General features: G+C 37.7%; 1 protein-coding gene across 1 annotated transcript; it reads right to left on the reverse strand.

Annotated features, from left to right (window-relative positions):
* Nucleotides 1-3,606: 3,606 nt before the first annotated feature.
* Nucleotides 3,607-7,841, reverse strand: LOC104954300 (ATP-sensitive inward rectifier potassium channel 1-like). Its single transcript, XM_010781389.1, has 2 exons — nt 7,719-7,841; nt 3,607-5,512 (listed from the first exon to the last, which is right to left on the reverse strand). The coding sequence occupies exon 2, from the start codon at nt 5,492-5,494 to the stop codon at nt 4,373-4,375; it is 1,122 nt and encodes a 373-aa protein (XP_010779691.1). The 5' UTR covers nt 5,495-5,512; nt 7,719-7,841; the 3' UTR covers nt 3,607-4,372.
* Between the last annotated feature and the right edge of the window lie 8,407 nt (nt 7,842-16,248).

The raw sequence follows: 16,248 nt of genomic DNA on the forward strand, positions 1-16,248 counted from the left end.
GAAGGCTAGAGAAGAGTTAAACGCCAGAGAAGGAAGCGCTGTATGTTTTGCTGACCTGGGTGAACTCACTTACTTTAAAATCTTTCTGTGTGTTGTGTGCAGAGTTCAAAATGGGCGACGAGTACAGTTGACTCGAGTGTGCTGCGGAAGCTGAGTCAAGATTTAATTGAAGTAATTTGCAACAATAATTCAACCCAGGTCAGATGTTTTCAGGGGGCCACACACTAGGCTTTTAAATGTTTGCCATGCTGTTAACCCTTCAGCCATGCCATTTCCAGATGTTCTGTTGCTCGACCATGTCAGTATTAATGTGAATGTTTTCTGGTTTGTGAAACACACGTGAAAGGGATCGCCTGCAGCAAAATCAAAATTTGTCAGATGTTTTCATTCTGTCTAATGAAAAAGTCCTTAATTTTAAACACCATGTTTGCTGTACATTTCTGTATCGAAAACATGAAAGTGCCTTTTTTTGGAGATGTTGTCTAAACAACAAGTCTGTATGTTGTTTGGATTTTTTTTTTATCCCAAGTGTCTTACGGTGAATCCAGCTTTAGTACATGGCATAATAAGAGACGTTATCCTCACAGTGCCTTAACTGCTGTGTTATACTATATATTTTATATTCATTATACACAATACAGCATTCAATCTTTTAATGAATAGTACATTTCATAATGATCTATATCCGTGTCTCACCAGAAATCTGACAATTTTTGATTTTGAAGTGCACTCTGTCAATAACGGCTGCCACAGTGCCTCCTTCCTCCATATGTCAGCTCAGAGGAGTGGCCTAGCGTTATGTAATGTTAGCAGACAGTTTAGGTTGCATTTTTACCAGGGCTGGATCCTAGTTTGAGAGCAGCATGTGTGTTTGAATGTTAGTTTCTCACTGATCTGAAGCCCAGCAAAATGCACATGAATCTCAAGTCAGGATTTCATCATCATGTAAAAGTATCATGTCTAAATACATATCCATCTTCAGGTGTTCAAAGCTGTTAATAGCCAAAGTATTCCTTCAGAGTTACTGAATATGGACACTTGAAAATAAATTACTTGGGACTGAGTAGTTTAAGAACAAAAACCAAAAAGTATGACGAGATGAAACAAAGAAATCCTCAGATTCGCAAACGCTGTGCGTTTGTCAGACCTATTTTTTATTATTTTATAAGCATCAGTCAACTAGGCATTAAAGCAACTTACTGTATAAATTATGCAGAGTTATTTTCATATGTGACACAGTATAAAAAGTCAAGAGAATTAATACGAGTTGACCTCGGTCAAAAATGCAAACCTTTTAAGTCCATTTCTGCTAAGTAGTTTGTTCAGCATGTTAAACGTTTTATATCTGTACATTTGGGCAATACATTGTATCATTTTTGTTTTCTTGTTACTGTTATTATTTCTGAAATTTGGTTGTAACATAAGTATCTTTATGTGCACAAGATATTTTCGTGTATTCCCAAAACCACAAATGCCTGCTTGAATCACAATCTAACAGCCTGGAACTTCTCTATTCTACGTGATTATGATGGATGCACCATTTTGAATCACTTCTTAAGCCAAATAGCCCTGGAATTAATAGCTTTTCATTTAACTAATTCAGGTATTTTTATGCAAAACAATACAAATAGTGTTACTATCCACATTCAGCTTCTGAAAGTTTATAGCTTTAAAAAAAAAAAAAAAAGGGAAATTGTAATTTGTAGCATAAAGAAATGGTTCTGATGTACCCTTAACCTCCATGTTTCACAAGCATCATCAATGAAAAGGGAACTGTGCTACTTCGTATATGCAATGTATTTTGGATAACAAATATATATAAATATATATATATATATAAATGTGTATAATTTTTACAATTAACCAATGTATTATTATTATTGTCATTCCTGCAATGTATGAAGTAATAGCTTTTGAAAAAGGGCTTTTGTATAGGGAAATGTGACAAAATAAATGTTTTTACCTCTCAAGTTATCTTCCATTTCCTGACTGGGCTTCACATGATGATATAATATATGGGGAGTAAAGCAGCTAATTACATATTTTCAAAGTGCATTTCTTCGCCTCCTTATATTTCTTTACATATGCATAATTTGCATAATTTCAGTGCTTTTGTATGAAGCTGAACATGTACTATTTACACCTGCAGAAAGAAAACGGCTTATAACAATGAACAAGTAACAATTTTAGACTGAAGTGAAGCTTTTTTTAAAATCTGGATTCAGTTGTGCTTTTAGGAAAGAAAAAGTGACCATCACAGGTTGTCGTTACGCAACTTTATCTTGATCATCCTTGCAGGCTTGCTATCTGATTGAAATGTAATCAAATGTACGTATGCACAAACTAACCATGAAAAGGTACAAGTTTGAAATGTTGCAGGTGTATTACAGTAGGTACACCTAATGCAGTATAATACAACAGTACTGTAATAATGCATATCTTCATGAAGGTTATAACGTTCAGCTTTTTGTAACTGTTGTTCTTGATTTAGCTTAGTAATTATTGGAGGGTAGAATTTGTAGTGCTGTTGAATTACATTAACATTGTTTAAAATATTTGTCCACCCCAATCAACAAGTAGTAATGATGATAATATGATAATTAATAAACTAGCGCTAAATGTTGTATTTAAATGTAATTCAAATAAATCATTTCTGGTTGTTAGACAGGAAATAGGAAGGATAATGCAGCATTATTACAGGCTTCCTTTTTATGACGCAATATTTTTGCCATGATAATTACAAGTTACATTTTGTCATTGCAAAAACAGTGACAAACCATGTTTACACCTATCTTTGTTTGTATCAGCAGATCATTCAAGGCCGCAAGCAAACAAGGACATTGTAGGTGTAAAAGCACTTTAGGCCGCTGCACGTCAATTCTCCTGAGTGTTTTCTCGTTGCATCATCAAAGTATCTGTGAGCACAGATTCAAATCATGGGTGTTGGGAATGTAACAACCTGTGTGTATCTTTGATGACAGCTACAGCCTTGCCAAATGATATGTTAGTTTCTGTGAACCATGTAGACAAAATATGAATCACACACCCAGAGAACATCCGCCAAGGGACTGTTGTAGACTTGTTTTTATTAAAAATCTGTCTATGAAGCATCATCTTCATCATCTTTAAGCTGCTCTGCAAATAATATTCACAATCTTTTACTGAGTCCTACTTATTATACTGTCACTTGCTACAGCAACATCCCTGGGCGCAGACACACACATATCACACGCAGTTCATTAGAGCGGTTTTAGTGAGACCTTGGCATTCAACAAAACCTTCTAAATCTCCATTCATCCTTGCGTACACTATGTGCTGTAATTTCTCTAAATGGAGAGATCTGGTTTCGTGTTCATGACCTGCAGGCAAAATAATGGGCAGCAAGCTCTTGTCTCCCAAACACTTCCACTCTTTTGTGTTTAGATCCCTGTTTGCTGTCACAACTTTGCTTTGTTTACAGATGAAAAGCCTCGATAGGGGTTGTCACCTGTCATTACGCCACTTTCACCTTTTTGATCACAGTGCTAATGTGACATCCAGGCTCAGTTATCTAGAGAATAATTAATACAACAACACACATTTTTTTTATTAAAAAATAGCCTTTAATTTACTTCCCCTGAGATGAAAAAAACAAACTTAACAAGAACATAGATAACTGATTTTCGTACTAAAGTCAGTGCTGCATGCAGGCATATTTTAAGTGTTTCCGGACAGCGATTTTCTCTAGCAATGTGTTCACTCAAGTAGAAAAGCACAAGTAAATCACCCACTGTTTGAAAGGAGTGGCCCCTGAGCCCGGCCCTTTACTAGTGCCTCAGTGTCTGAATAGTTAAACATACTCTAATGGTTCAAGTCCAAGTGTCTCTGTGTACAGCAGGCTGCATGCATTATTAAACGAACCACCATATATTTTCTTCATCCACGTCAAAAGCATGGCCTTCAATGTCGGTCCTTCAAGTAATGGGAGGGTTTATTCACGGGGCAAAACATTTGTATAGTTATTCAGCCTCTTTATACTCAGTAAACCTGTTCTGCAGCCAGAGGTAAATACAAACCAATCATCTTCATTTAAATTAAATGCACACAATGTATAATCCCTGAGGAGAGTATTTGGGAAAACTTTCTGTTTCTGTTGTTGAATTGTAGCTTCACAATCTTCCATGGCCTGACCTCACTTTTGAGAACAGGTTTTTTTGTCATCAGACAGTGACAGGTGTGGTTTTTAAATACAAATAGTTCACAATAAGTGTTCTGCATCTGACCCACAGACGGCTTTCTAATCTATGTTTAACACAATAGAATAACAAATAAGCAGGTTAATGGGAGGTTAACAGTCACTGGTCTCAGTTTCTACTGTTCATTGCAATGCGTCTCACATCTTAGTGACACTGGGGGGGTCATCGATATTGATCACATCAAAGCCCTGGTTGTCATGTCCATCTCTGGAGTGGTGATGGTGACCCTTGATGTTGTGGTAACAGTAGGCACAGTGTGCGGTGGCCACTGGCACCACCTTGGAAAAGTTGGAGAAATCTACTCTGTACTTCCCCTCCTTGTTTCTGGAGATGATAGGTTGGAAGTTGTAGCCCCACATGATCTCCTGAGGAATAAACGAGGTCCGAACTTGGCAGGCAGAGCTTGTGGACTCTGCTGTGCCGTCTAGGAAGACTACTAGCTCAAAATCTTGTTTATGGAGCGTGTCCACCGACATCTCGAAGAATGGGCTGCTCTTGTCAATCATGTGGTAGAGCATGAGGGGACACACAAAGAAGAGGTTGTCCTTCCCGGCGTCCACTATGAAGTCGATGTTCACCTGGTCCATGATGATTGTCTCCCCGTCAGGTAAGTTTGTTGTCCTCAGCAGCTTGCCGTAGATCTGGCTTCCAATCATTAGGGTCTTGCGCAGGTTGGCCACTCTCATTGACAGGCAAAGAGAACCATTTTTGGGGCTGATGACGGCCATTTCACTGAATGAGATGGTCTTTGCTCGCTTTTTGGGTAAAGAGATTTTGGACAAAATCACTCCACACATGAAGCAGTTAATAATGGCTCCAAGGAGGGACTGGATGATAAGAAGGGCCACAGCACCTGGGCAGTTATGGGTGACCGATCGGCCTCCATACCCAATGGTTGTCTGGGTTTCTAGGGAGTAGAGGAACGCTGAGGTCATTCCTAAAATATTATCAATACATGGAGAGTGGTCTAGTTTGGGGTTTTGCCAGGGTAGATCTCCATTACTGCGGGCTATCCAGTACCACATTAGGCCGAAAAGGAACCAGCTGAGGGTGAACGAGGCGATGAAGATCAGGAGGACAAAACGCCACCTGATCTCAACAAAGGTGGTCCAGAAGTCAGCCAGTAAGGATAAGTGGTTGCTGTACTTGATGTTTCCATATTCAATGTTGCAGCGACCGTCTTTGGTCACTAGTCTGGTCCTGTCGATTTTTCGCCTCGCCAAACAGCCATCGATACATTTGTTTAGATATCCGAACATTTTTCACAAGCCCACGACCTAAAAGACAACAGAAAACACATCAAATGAGTACAAAGTAGAGCACCTTTCATCAAACTGTCACTTGAACAGTTATGAAAATACAAAACGTTACTATTCAGTACATGTGAAATCTATAACAATAGACACCTGGAGCCCAAAACCATTGTGCGAACAATGACAGAATGTCCTAATAACATTGTGCAATACAGGTCATTCACAAACTTGCTGGTTAAAATGATGGTAACAATCATATTTGATGTTACAATCATTCTTAAATACTGAAATTCAAAACAGTCATAGAGTAAAATGTCAAGATGACACAGGAGGACCTGCAGGCACATGTTGTGCCAAGGATAAAACGTGTATAAGCACAGTTGGTGAGGTACAAGATACAATATTTAGGACAGATTAGTAAAACAAAGGAATCAAACAAGTTAGGTCAGCTGATGTGAACATTGTTTTAGTTTTAGAACTTGGGGTATTTCAAGTATCAAGATTAGTAATTTAAGTACATCAGTGCATGAGTACAGAGAGAGTAATACATATAATGCCAGTATCTGTCCTGTTTTCCTGCTCTAAATGTGTCACTCCTCTCCCCTGGTTACTTTGCTGACTCTCCCTGCGTATTTGCAGTCTCACATGCTTCCAAGCCGCTCTGTCCCACTGCAGCTTTAATCCTAACTGAAAGGCTATAATCCTGGGTGGAGGCAGCACTGAAGTAAAGACCTGAAGCTAATGGGAAACAAAACTTTCCAATGAAGTGTAACACATAAGTGCCTCGAATAAACCCAAAAGATTTTGGTCGCATGCAAGTGTCTCAACACAAGGATCTGCTTTGTTTGCTATAATTTAATGCTGAAAAAAATAAACGTGGCATTAAAATAATTTAGGAGCCCAGCTGCTCACAGACATAACAGTCATTGATTTATTCAAGCTCTCATAACTCTGGCGCTTGATGGATGGTAACTGGCAGTATTGGCTTTACAGAGGTTTCCAAACAAGTATGGCCTCTGTTCTTGCCAAGCCAAGCAAACTGCCCATTTGGATCATGGTGTGCTTGTTAGTGAGTGTGAAGAAATACAAAACGAACAGTACTGTGAGTTTATGGTTTTGTTTTCAACCCTTAAAGCTCACATCCAGTCATTTTGCCAAAAAAAATAACCTGACGATTATTCAGTGTAGCTCGTTTGCAAGCTTTAATCTTTTGGAAGCACACTTGGTCATTCCACACCTAATCATTAGGTCAGCATGTTCTCATACCGTGACCGGATAAATGCTTAAATCATTTCAGCTATTTAGTATTTTAATTGTATGTTTGACAATGTACTCGAAATGACTGCTTTGCATTGGAAAACAACTGGGCTGAGAATGGAAATGGACTCTTGAAAAGCATCCACAGAATATACTGGAAACACAACTTTCACTCTACTTTACTCTCATGACAACTCTAGCATGTCGACCTTATGAAACATCTGAATTTATAGACTTAAATGTGTTGCATTATGTTGTGTTCATTATGTTATTTTCGTTTTAGTTGTACTAGACTTTGTTGTAGCTTTACTTGATGCAGTCTTCTTGAATGTGCCTTAAATGCAGTCATTGCGGCATTCAAATAAATGTCTCTTAGATTAAAAGCTTTGATACTATTATAACTTTTGTAGATCTGGATTTACCCTGTATATTGTTTTAGTCCACTATCTATTTACTGCAGACCCATTTAATGTTGAACTTATTTCCCACTTTAATATACAAAAGTTGAATTAAACAATTAAAACAGACAAGAAAGTGTATAAAAATATAATCAATATTAGCCTTTTTTAAACTACCTAATTATTTTCATTATAATTCTGAAAAATGTTTAAGGCTCATTCTAATATAATAATACCCACAATTATGTGCAGGATATGTGGTTTGTTCTAGCTGCAGCATGAATTGAACAGTTGACCTACTTTTGATTTAAAAGAGATTATTTGAAATACATCACTAATGAGCTTTAATGCCTTATTTGTACTAAATGCTTTCTTTTGTCAGTGCATTACAGCTTAAGTAAAAAAGTTGTAGAAAAATATTTCCCTTTATTTATTTCAAAAACATTCGCAGTGGCAATCCAATTTACAGGAGATCAAATGAACTACATCTGAACTTCTCACACAAGACATCACACTATCACCATAAACAATCAAATATCTTACCCTGAAAGCACATTTCTCTAGTTCAAACTCACCTCTTCAGTTTGAAGTGAAAGTAGTTTGCAGCACATCCAAAGGTTGTTGAATAGCAAAAAACCAGCTGCACCTTCCCCCGTCTCCGTCTGTGTGTTTCTACTTAACAATTGATTGAGACAGTAAAGGTGTGTCCTCCTATAATGCGTGTTCACCACCACCTGTGGGTTTTATACTGTCACGTCCCGGTGTACTGGCTTCATCCAGGTGATGTTTACGCCCACAGAGACATCAAGCATCCCTCCGCCCCAGAACACACACGCATATCCTTCCCCCGCTCCTAATAAGATGTTTACCCCACATACGCCTGGCACCAAGGGCCAAGCTGACCTTTATCCGCCACACTCCCAGTCTAAGCTTTGCTTTGGATTTGCTTTCCTATTTTATGATATATTTGAAAGTAAGCTTTTTTCTCACTCATTCTAAGAAAAAGGGAATTTTTACAATGTAAAAGCAAAACCATTATGTTCTGTATACTCTGCATGGAAGACTGTGTTTGTATTCACTATAGGCATACACACCTTTATTGGTATGTTTTTGGGATAACATCATATTTTCTTGTTGTTTAGTAGTAAAGATGTAAGCTGTAAAGCCGGAGGAGGGTACAACACTGCATGTTGTTCCTAGATTACTGTATGTGCCCATGCTAGAAAAGAGCCTATAACTCACATTAATTTAAGCATGTTTTTTTCCCCGTCTCTGAGAATGATCACCATAAAAACACGTACAACACATCCCAGGCACAGTGTTGTCTTTATGAATCAAACATCAGCGCTTCACAGCCTAGTGCGGCACAATGGTCTTCCTCCAAGCAACAACCATTTCCCCCCCGTCCCCCACAACCACAGAGCTGTATGGTTATGAATTGTAGGAGCCGTAAATAGGTTATGCTGTGAGACAGCAAATCTGCAGAGATACAAAAAGAAGATGCTCCATATCTAATCAGATTGCTCCCCCGGGTTGTCCTGGAGCTGAATCAGTTTGTGAATCCAAGATGTTCTGAAAGCTGAGAGGAGAAAAGTTGTGAATTGTGATGGGAGTCATTTTTCAACTCTATTGTTCCCAGAAGAAAGTGACAGAAGAGGCTGCAGTATTACCTTACATGCTGCAGAATGTGTATTATATTGACAGCCACAATACATAACTGTTGACACACAACAAGAACAGGCTTCTGGGTTATTTTTCTAATTACACGCTATTGTAAAAGGAAGACAAGCCTTTTGTATCAAGCTTTTTTATTCGAGAGATGAATCGTCTGTTTGGTTAATCAACCCCCGTCATTGTAATCTCTTTTATATCACACAAAAGGTTTGCAAATAGCCACCACACCAAATAGCTCCACTGATTGCTGGGCAGGTTTAGCAACTTAAGAGCTTTGTAGGCTGCCATTGATTGACAGCAATGCAATCGGAGAAAATTACTGCAAGCAATTAATAATGACACAACAAGCACATGTTTAATGAGATTGTATGACAGGTAAAATATGATGATTGTATTTGTCAATCAAAATCTGTGAAGGTGAATCGGTCCATTCTAATGGAAAAAATTGCATTATTGAGGCGATTATACACTGCATTAATGCACAAACAGGAACCATTTGTCCACATATGAACATATTAAAGACCCTACTGTTCACTACCTGCTTTTACTGCCTGCTGCAACTTTTGTTATAAGCTGAGACTGTTTATCGATGTTTACTTGCAATTTCACTAAGCTGATTAGCACATGAAAAACATGTTTGAGAGATCAACCCCCGATGATTGTAAACAATGGTAGTTTCTCCCTGCATCAATTGGATCACTCAAGTGCAAATCTTACTATATCAGTTTCTTACTATCGGCTTTAGGGTCAAGAGTTCACCTTCACTGTAAAGAGATAAGTACAGAAATAAGAAAGATTAAAAAAAGATACAATGGAGAAGAGAATCTGTCTCATACCTTTATGTTGAATGATATGTACTCTTATCTTAATCTTCAGACAACCCTGTATCTGTGATGGAATGATTTTTTACTGTTCTACTAATCATACGGTTATCCTGTAACTCTGTAAATTTCCCGTCTGTGGGATTTCTGATTCTGATCCAGAATTAAAACCAAATTTAAATAATGATAACAATCACAGTCACCACTTGTTAAGAACCGGATCCGGACAATAACTTTATATATTAGTTATAATCTCTATTATTACCTCTGCCAAGGAGGTTTTGTTCTAGGCTTGGGATGTTTGTTTGTTTGTTTGTTGATCTGTTTTTCAGCAACCATTGGAAAAATACTGGCTTGATTTTCTTGAAACTGAAAAAGTTGTTGCATGGGCCAAGAAACAACACATTACATTACTATTTAAGAATACTTTTTCAATTTTGGAATCGGCTTGGGGGGTTATATGCGTTCTCCAAGTGCCCTTAAATTATTATAAACATATCATTGATTTTAATCAAACAAAATTAGACCTGAAATTAAAATATTATGGCAAATTGGGGGCAGAAGAAACAAGTTGTGAAAAACACTGACATATTATCACGTTCAGGTTTGGAATCTATTAGCAGACACATAGCTTCAGTATATTATCATACATTTGGAGTTTCTGTCAACTTAAAAATTGTAAGCATAATACATCTCTTATGCGCCTTCTTTTGGTCTCTTCTTTTGGTCTTCTTGCTTTGTCGGTCGGCTTTTTTGGGCAGCAGCTTATCGGAGCTCTTTCAATGAAAAGTCCAGTCAAAAACCAAAATAATGAGCAGACATTATAAAGTGTCTCCCACTTTTAATATTCAAATTGAAAGTCACAGTCACCAATATATTGACAAAGTCAATATGTATTCCAGTTAAACCCCACGGCCCCGCGGGCGGGGACAAAAAGCAACATCTTGCAAGAAACAGCGTCTGAGGGCTTCTTAATATTTAACAAACTATGAATGTGTCATAAAAAAATGTGTCAAGAAACTCAGCTATCAGACTATATTAACCGTGTTTAGCTAAACGAAACAAAAGGGTAATAACAAAGGCTCTGAATTAGCCCTGAGCGAGAAAAAAATGCTAACGCACTTAGCACAGAACTCAAGGTAAAATAACCTTATTACTTATCGGATCTGCACCAAAAAGATATCGATTAGCAAACTGAGATTACACAGATTCCAGACATATAAGTATCATCACTGAGCGATCAGAACTCGCGGCCAAACGACAAGAAACAACAACAAAGAAATGTGCTTTACGGAGCCAAAATGGCTAAAAACGTCTTACCTTAGCTGTTGTTCTGATCAAAAGTTGTGTTCAATGGCATTAAAACGAGAAAAACGCTGCTGAAGGTTAATCTAGAAGTTAATCCATCATCATATATCTCTCGTTACAATGTGACAATCATACAAATATATCATGCTGTGGTCCTTTTCTAATATAAAACCTCAATTCACAGTTTACTTACATTAAATCCTAACTTCAACTGGCCCACTTCAGTTATGACATTTAAATTCTAAATTCAACTGGCCCACTTCAGTTCTGACATTTAAATTCTAACTTGAACTGGCCCACCTCAGTTGTGACATTTAAAGTCTAACCTCAACTGGCCCATTTCAGTTGTGACATTTAAATTCTAACTTCAACTGGCCCACCTCAGTTGTGACATTTAAATTGTACCTTTTAAATTCTTTTTTTATCACCGACAGAATGGTCGGTGATAAAAAACACATTAAAACTTTCATTCAACAATACATTCAAAATCAAAGTCAATTTCAGAGAACTTACCAAGGAAAACCCCCACTCTGGAGCTTTCTAATTCNTATTTGATTATTATTTGATAATATTTTATTGATATTCAACTTAATATGGAGACCTCAACAGGTTCCAGAGATATGGCAAATATACCCAAAGGACCCCAGAGGTGGGTTTTGTTTTTTCGAAATCTCTCTAAAAAGGTCACATTTCACTTGTTTTGCATCAATCTTGATACAGGGTACTTATGTTTTAGTCTGGATTCCTAAAGCTTTTAGTCTACCATCCCATCATTCAAGGCTGGTTTTCACTATAAACAATGGTTTTTTTTTGGACGGAAACTATCATTTACAGTTTTTTAATATGTTCAATCTGAATTTACTTTAAAATAAAAACATCTATATTGATTCTGACTGTTCTACATCCAACTCACATGTTTATCATTGCTTTGAGAAAAAAGATTAGATTTACCCCTTTTAGAAGTGAAGATATAGTCATTTGTTCTGGGCATGTCATTTTCAAGCCTGAAACCTGAAAAACATGCTCAGGGCTTAACAGGTTAAGGAAGTGAAATCAAGACCAGAGACTGTTGTTTAAAGTCTGTTTACTCTTTATGTAGGCCTTGTTTTGATGCTGGTCAACATGTTGACAGTATCTTTAAAGACTCCGAAAAAAAACGAGGGTTAAACCCTAACCCTAACCCTAACATGTCACCCATCTCCTTCGCATAGAGTTGATCAGGTTGTTGATTGTGGCCTGTGGAATGTTGGTCCACTCCTCTTCAATGGCTGTGCGAAGTTGCTGGATATTGGCAGGAACTGGAACACGCTGTCGTATGTTAAATGTTAAAAAGATCTTTAGATGTTAACCATATCTGAGTGTTTTCATAAAATAATTGCAGTCAGAAATAATTATGAAATGCAGCCTAGAGCATTGAGCTAAAACCTTTTAATTAATTCTGGTGTGAATACAAATTAAGCCTTTGTTTTTAACTTTTGATTAGTGGTTCAGTCATGCTTTGCAACACATAGTTTTACCATTAACCATGTGCCTTCATAACTGTGGGTTTTCTCTGGAAGTTTTTCCTTGTACGATGTGAGGGTCTAAGGACAGAGGGTGTCGTATTGTCATACTGATATTCTGTACAAACTGTGAAGTCCACTGAGACAAATGTAACATTTGTGATATTGGGCTATATAAATAAACATTGATTGATTCTATGATTTGCTTCAGTTGAACAGTAAAGATCTATACTTTGGGGATGACGGTTGCATGTGTGTTTATCTCACTTTGCTGGGTCATCATGCCACAGATCATTCATATTCCATATCCGTATTCTCAGAGTAAAAATGGCATTGTGCTAAATTCCAGGCATTGCAATCCTAACATGTGCAATGTGCTTGTCAGGCATTTGCCTCCACAAACATATGCTACAAAGGAATTCTCAGTAGAAGTCCATGCACTTTGCTGACTTCATTTCTGGATGTATTTTTTCACTATATCTGTAAAGCGTCTTTGAGCAACTGTAAAAGCGCTAACAAAATACATCTATTATTATTAGTATTATTATTATTATTATTTGTGCAAGACATCTTGTGTGTAAACTCTGAGATGCAGGCAAGCTGAAAAAGGCACACTGTTTGATAATAATGATTGTTTACTGTGCATTCAGTATTGATGCCTTAACCCTAACCCATATCAACAGAAGCCTATGGACATTAACTTGCACCATCAGGCCTGAAGGAGAAACCTGGTCAATAACGTGTTTGGGGATTTTCCACAACAACACGTACACGTACACAAAACTAAAGGGATCATGTATTTTTTTACCTTGCCATACTTCATCCCTTGATCACGATGGTTGTTGTCCAAGACTGTCATAGCCTATTTAATCTTCATAGACAGATGGCCGGCATGTAACTGCAGTATGTACAGTGGGTAATGATGTGTAAAATGAAAAGCATGACGTTAACATTTAGAGTACAGCTGTGTGATGTGTTAGGCAGCGCTGGATGGAGATGCTTTTCAGTTATCCCTCTCTTTTGTTTTTTAAACACCCGGGTGGGATTTTCCGTCTGCCCTGTGGACATGAGTACGGATAAAGAGTAAGAAGTAAAAAGCTTGAGGTTCGAATCCAGGAATTCAAAACAGAAAATCTTATTTAGACATTATGTTTCATTTCTTTATTTATCAGGGCATGACATTTGATAGTATAAGTAATGGAGTGTAAACTCCATGCAATCGGTCTTTGGGGAATTCCTCTTTCCTTGCTGATTCAATCAATTTTGGGTTCCAAAGGACAAAGGGGGATGCCACATGTATTTGTATTCTGCACTCAATATTCTTAGGTCACATATTGCTATAGTCTTTTTTCTACAGCCCACAACTCAAAGGACTTTGGCCTGATGAGGCAGCTAGAACAAGCAACTCGATGAAAGAAACAAAAAATATGAAACCCCTCTTAAAAGCTTAAAATCACCTTTCACTTGACCCTTTTTCTCACCCTCTCTGCTCTGCTGTGGCATGGTCAGCGGCATGAGAGTTCTGTACAATGTAAAGTGAGACTCAGCGACAAAATCCACAAGAGAACACTGACCCATTGTTCCACTCGAGGGATTTCACCTCTCTCAGTTGTGGATACAGCCGCTATATCACGTTTCATGTTTTTTCACGGGTCTTTTATTCCTCTTATACTGCTGCGTAATTTTTTTGTGTATCGAAGAGTGGTGTTCTCCAAATAAAGAATAGATGGTGCTGCAAAGACTAATCTCTGCTTTGCAGTGGTTATAATGACTGCCTGACAGCACTTCTCTTGCATATTTAAATGGCACTGTTGTAAAGGAGGTGTTTTTAAACCCGTATAAAAACCTGAATGTCTTGGAGCTTGAGGGTGCTAGAGATCTCAAAGATCTTCCTGCCTGCAGGGATGCTCAGAGGGAACAAGACTTTGTCTCTCAGTAAGAACTCAACCTGACAGCAGTTCCCTGTGGGCTATTTTGTAACACACAGCTATTAGAGAAGGAGGTTGCTCGAAAGCAGGAATGCGAACACTTTTTGACATTTGATGGACTGAAGCATACGGAAAAATGGGCGAGTGGGCAGTCGGACTGAAGCCCTCGAATGGACTATTTATTGCATTTTAGAAATACGCATTCTAAGGCTACATAGCATTGGAATATTTCTCCATATTATTGCTTTTAAAATAAGTATGGTAATGTGGTAGTTACACAAGCATATGCATATGGCCCTGCTTCACATTCAAATAAACGTTATCTTGCTATAAATAATCTCTAATGAAATTGAAAAACATCTCAATTAATGTTTTTACAAGTGGTTTTAGTCTGCCCTTCACTCAGCATGGCACATCAAACCACTGCCATGCACACCATTTTTGATAAGACTTGGACTTAGCACCAAATCTTTAAATAAGAAAAACAACAGAGAAAATAAAGGTTTTAAATGTAATTTAGCAAGCTGAAAGGTCATCAATGATACCAGCCACTACATGTAAATTAATGTACAAGAGTCACACTTAATTCCAAAGTAGCAAAGATTTATGGATGTGTTACAGATGCATCGGCTAAACTTGCAGAGAATCTGACAGTTTTCTGCTAAAACTCTTTCTGCAACACCTCATTCCTCCACATAGTGTCACTGTGTCTGGATTGGAGTGGCGTCCAGGCAAGGATCAGTCACATTCTGTTAACCCACCTCAAAATATGAAAATGAAAGATAATTTATGCTTGATCCTTGGACACAGCACATTTGCATGGTACATATTCTAATTATACCATCAACTAATAAGTTATACATGAACAAATATTTTTCTATGAGCCAAAGACAAATACTCCAAGCTATGTAGTTGAGTCATGGCACCCGCTATACATAATATATTTTACTATGAAGCTTATAATATGTAGTTTTAGAAGTAAAATGTTCATTTGATATGATTTTATGCAATGCTTCTATAGATGTTCTTTATTTTGAGGCATCCACCAAGGGTACTCAACTTTCTGTGCACAAGATAAAAACATGCATAAAGTACAGTATTTCTAAATAATGTATTCACATATAACAAGCACAGTGCTGTGCTGTAGGTCTTTATGTTCATATCATTCATTATTTAAACATTAATAGATGTCCCTTTAAACAGTACTGCATGAATTTAACAAAAAATGGAGTACATACACTCTTGGGTTAGCATTTTGTCTATATGTTTTTAAATGATGCATTTTACCAATATGTTGACACTGATTAATCTGCTAGGCTAAAGCTGTGCCAGCTGGATCAGACAGATTGTTTAATCATTTATCCAATTTCCGTTGAACACATACCTTAGCTCATGCTTTCACCAGTTCTCCATGCTATTAAATGTTGCCCTCCATCTTTGCTCTTCGTGTAAGACCAAATGCAAAGTAGGCCCTCGGATGAACAGTTAAATATTTTAGATAATACAATACATAGTGTGCATTAAGAGCAGCTTCAACTGCAACTTCAGCAATTCTGCTGAACTGTTCACCCCTGACACGTGTGATACATTTTTTCCATTTCTTATGGAATATCTCCACGCACACTCTGACGCGCATACTCATCTAACTATCTCCATTATGCCCTTGTATATGTTTACTGTGGTTGTCCTCGGACTTCCTTCCACGCTCCTTCTTGTTTTCTGGCAGCTAGTAAGAATGCAGTTCATCGCGGTGCCATAAGCCCTGACAAGAGGATCAATCAGAGCTAATGACGCCTGGGAGGAGGTGAGAAACCGCGAAGAGGGATGGAGCTAAAGGAGGAGAGAATGGCAGAGTAAGGATGGGGCTTCGGA

The sequence above is a fragment of the Notothenia coriiceps genome, unplaced genomic scaffold (genome assembly GCF_000735185.1).
Source record: "Notothenia coriiceps isolate Sejong01 unplaced genomic scaffold, NC01 NC01_scaffold00023191, whole genome shotgun sequence".
Lineage (NCBI taxonomy): Eukaryota > Metazoa > Chordata > Actinopteri > Perciformes > Nototheniidae > Notothenia > Notothenia coriiceps.

Coding starts and splice junctions, on each gene's coding strand:
- LOC104954300 (XM_010781389.1), bottom strand. CDS start 5,494: ATGTTCGGATATCTAAACAAATGTATCGATGGCTGTTTGGCGAGGCGA.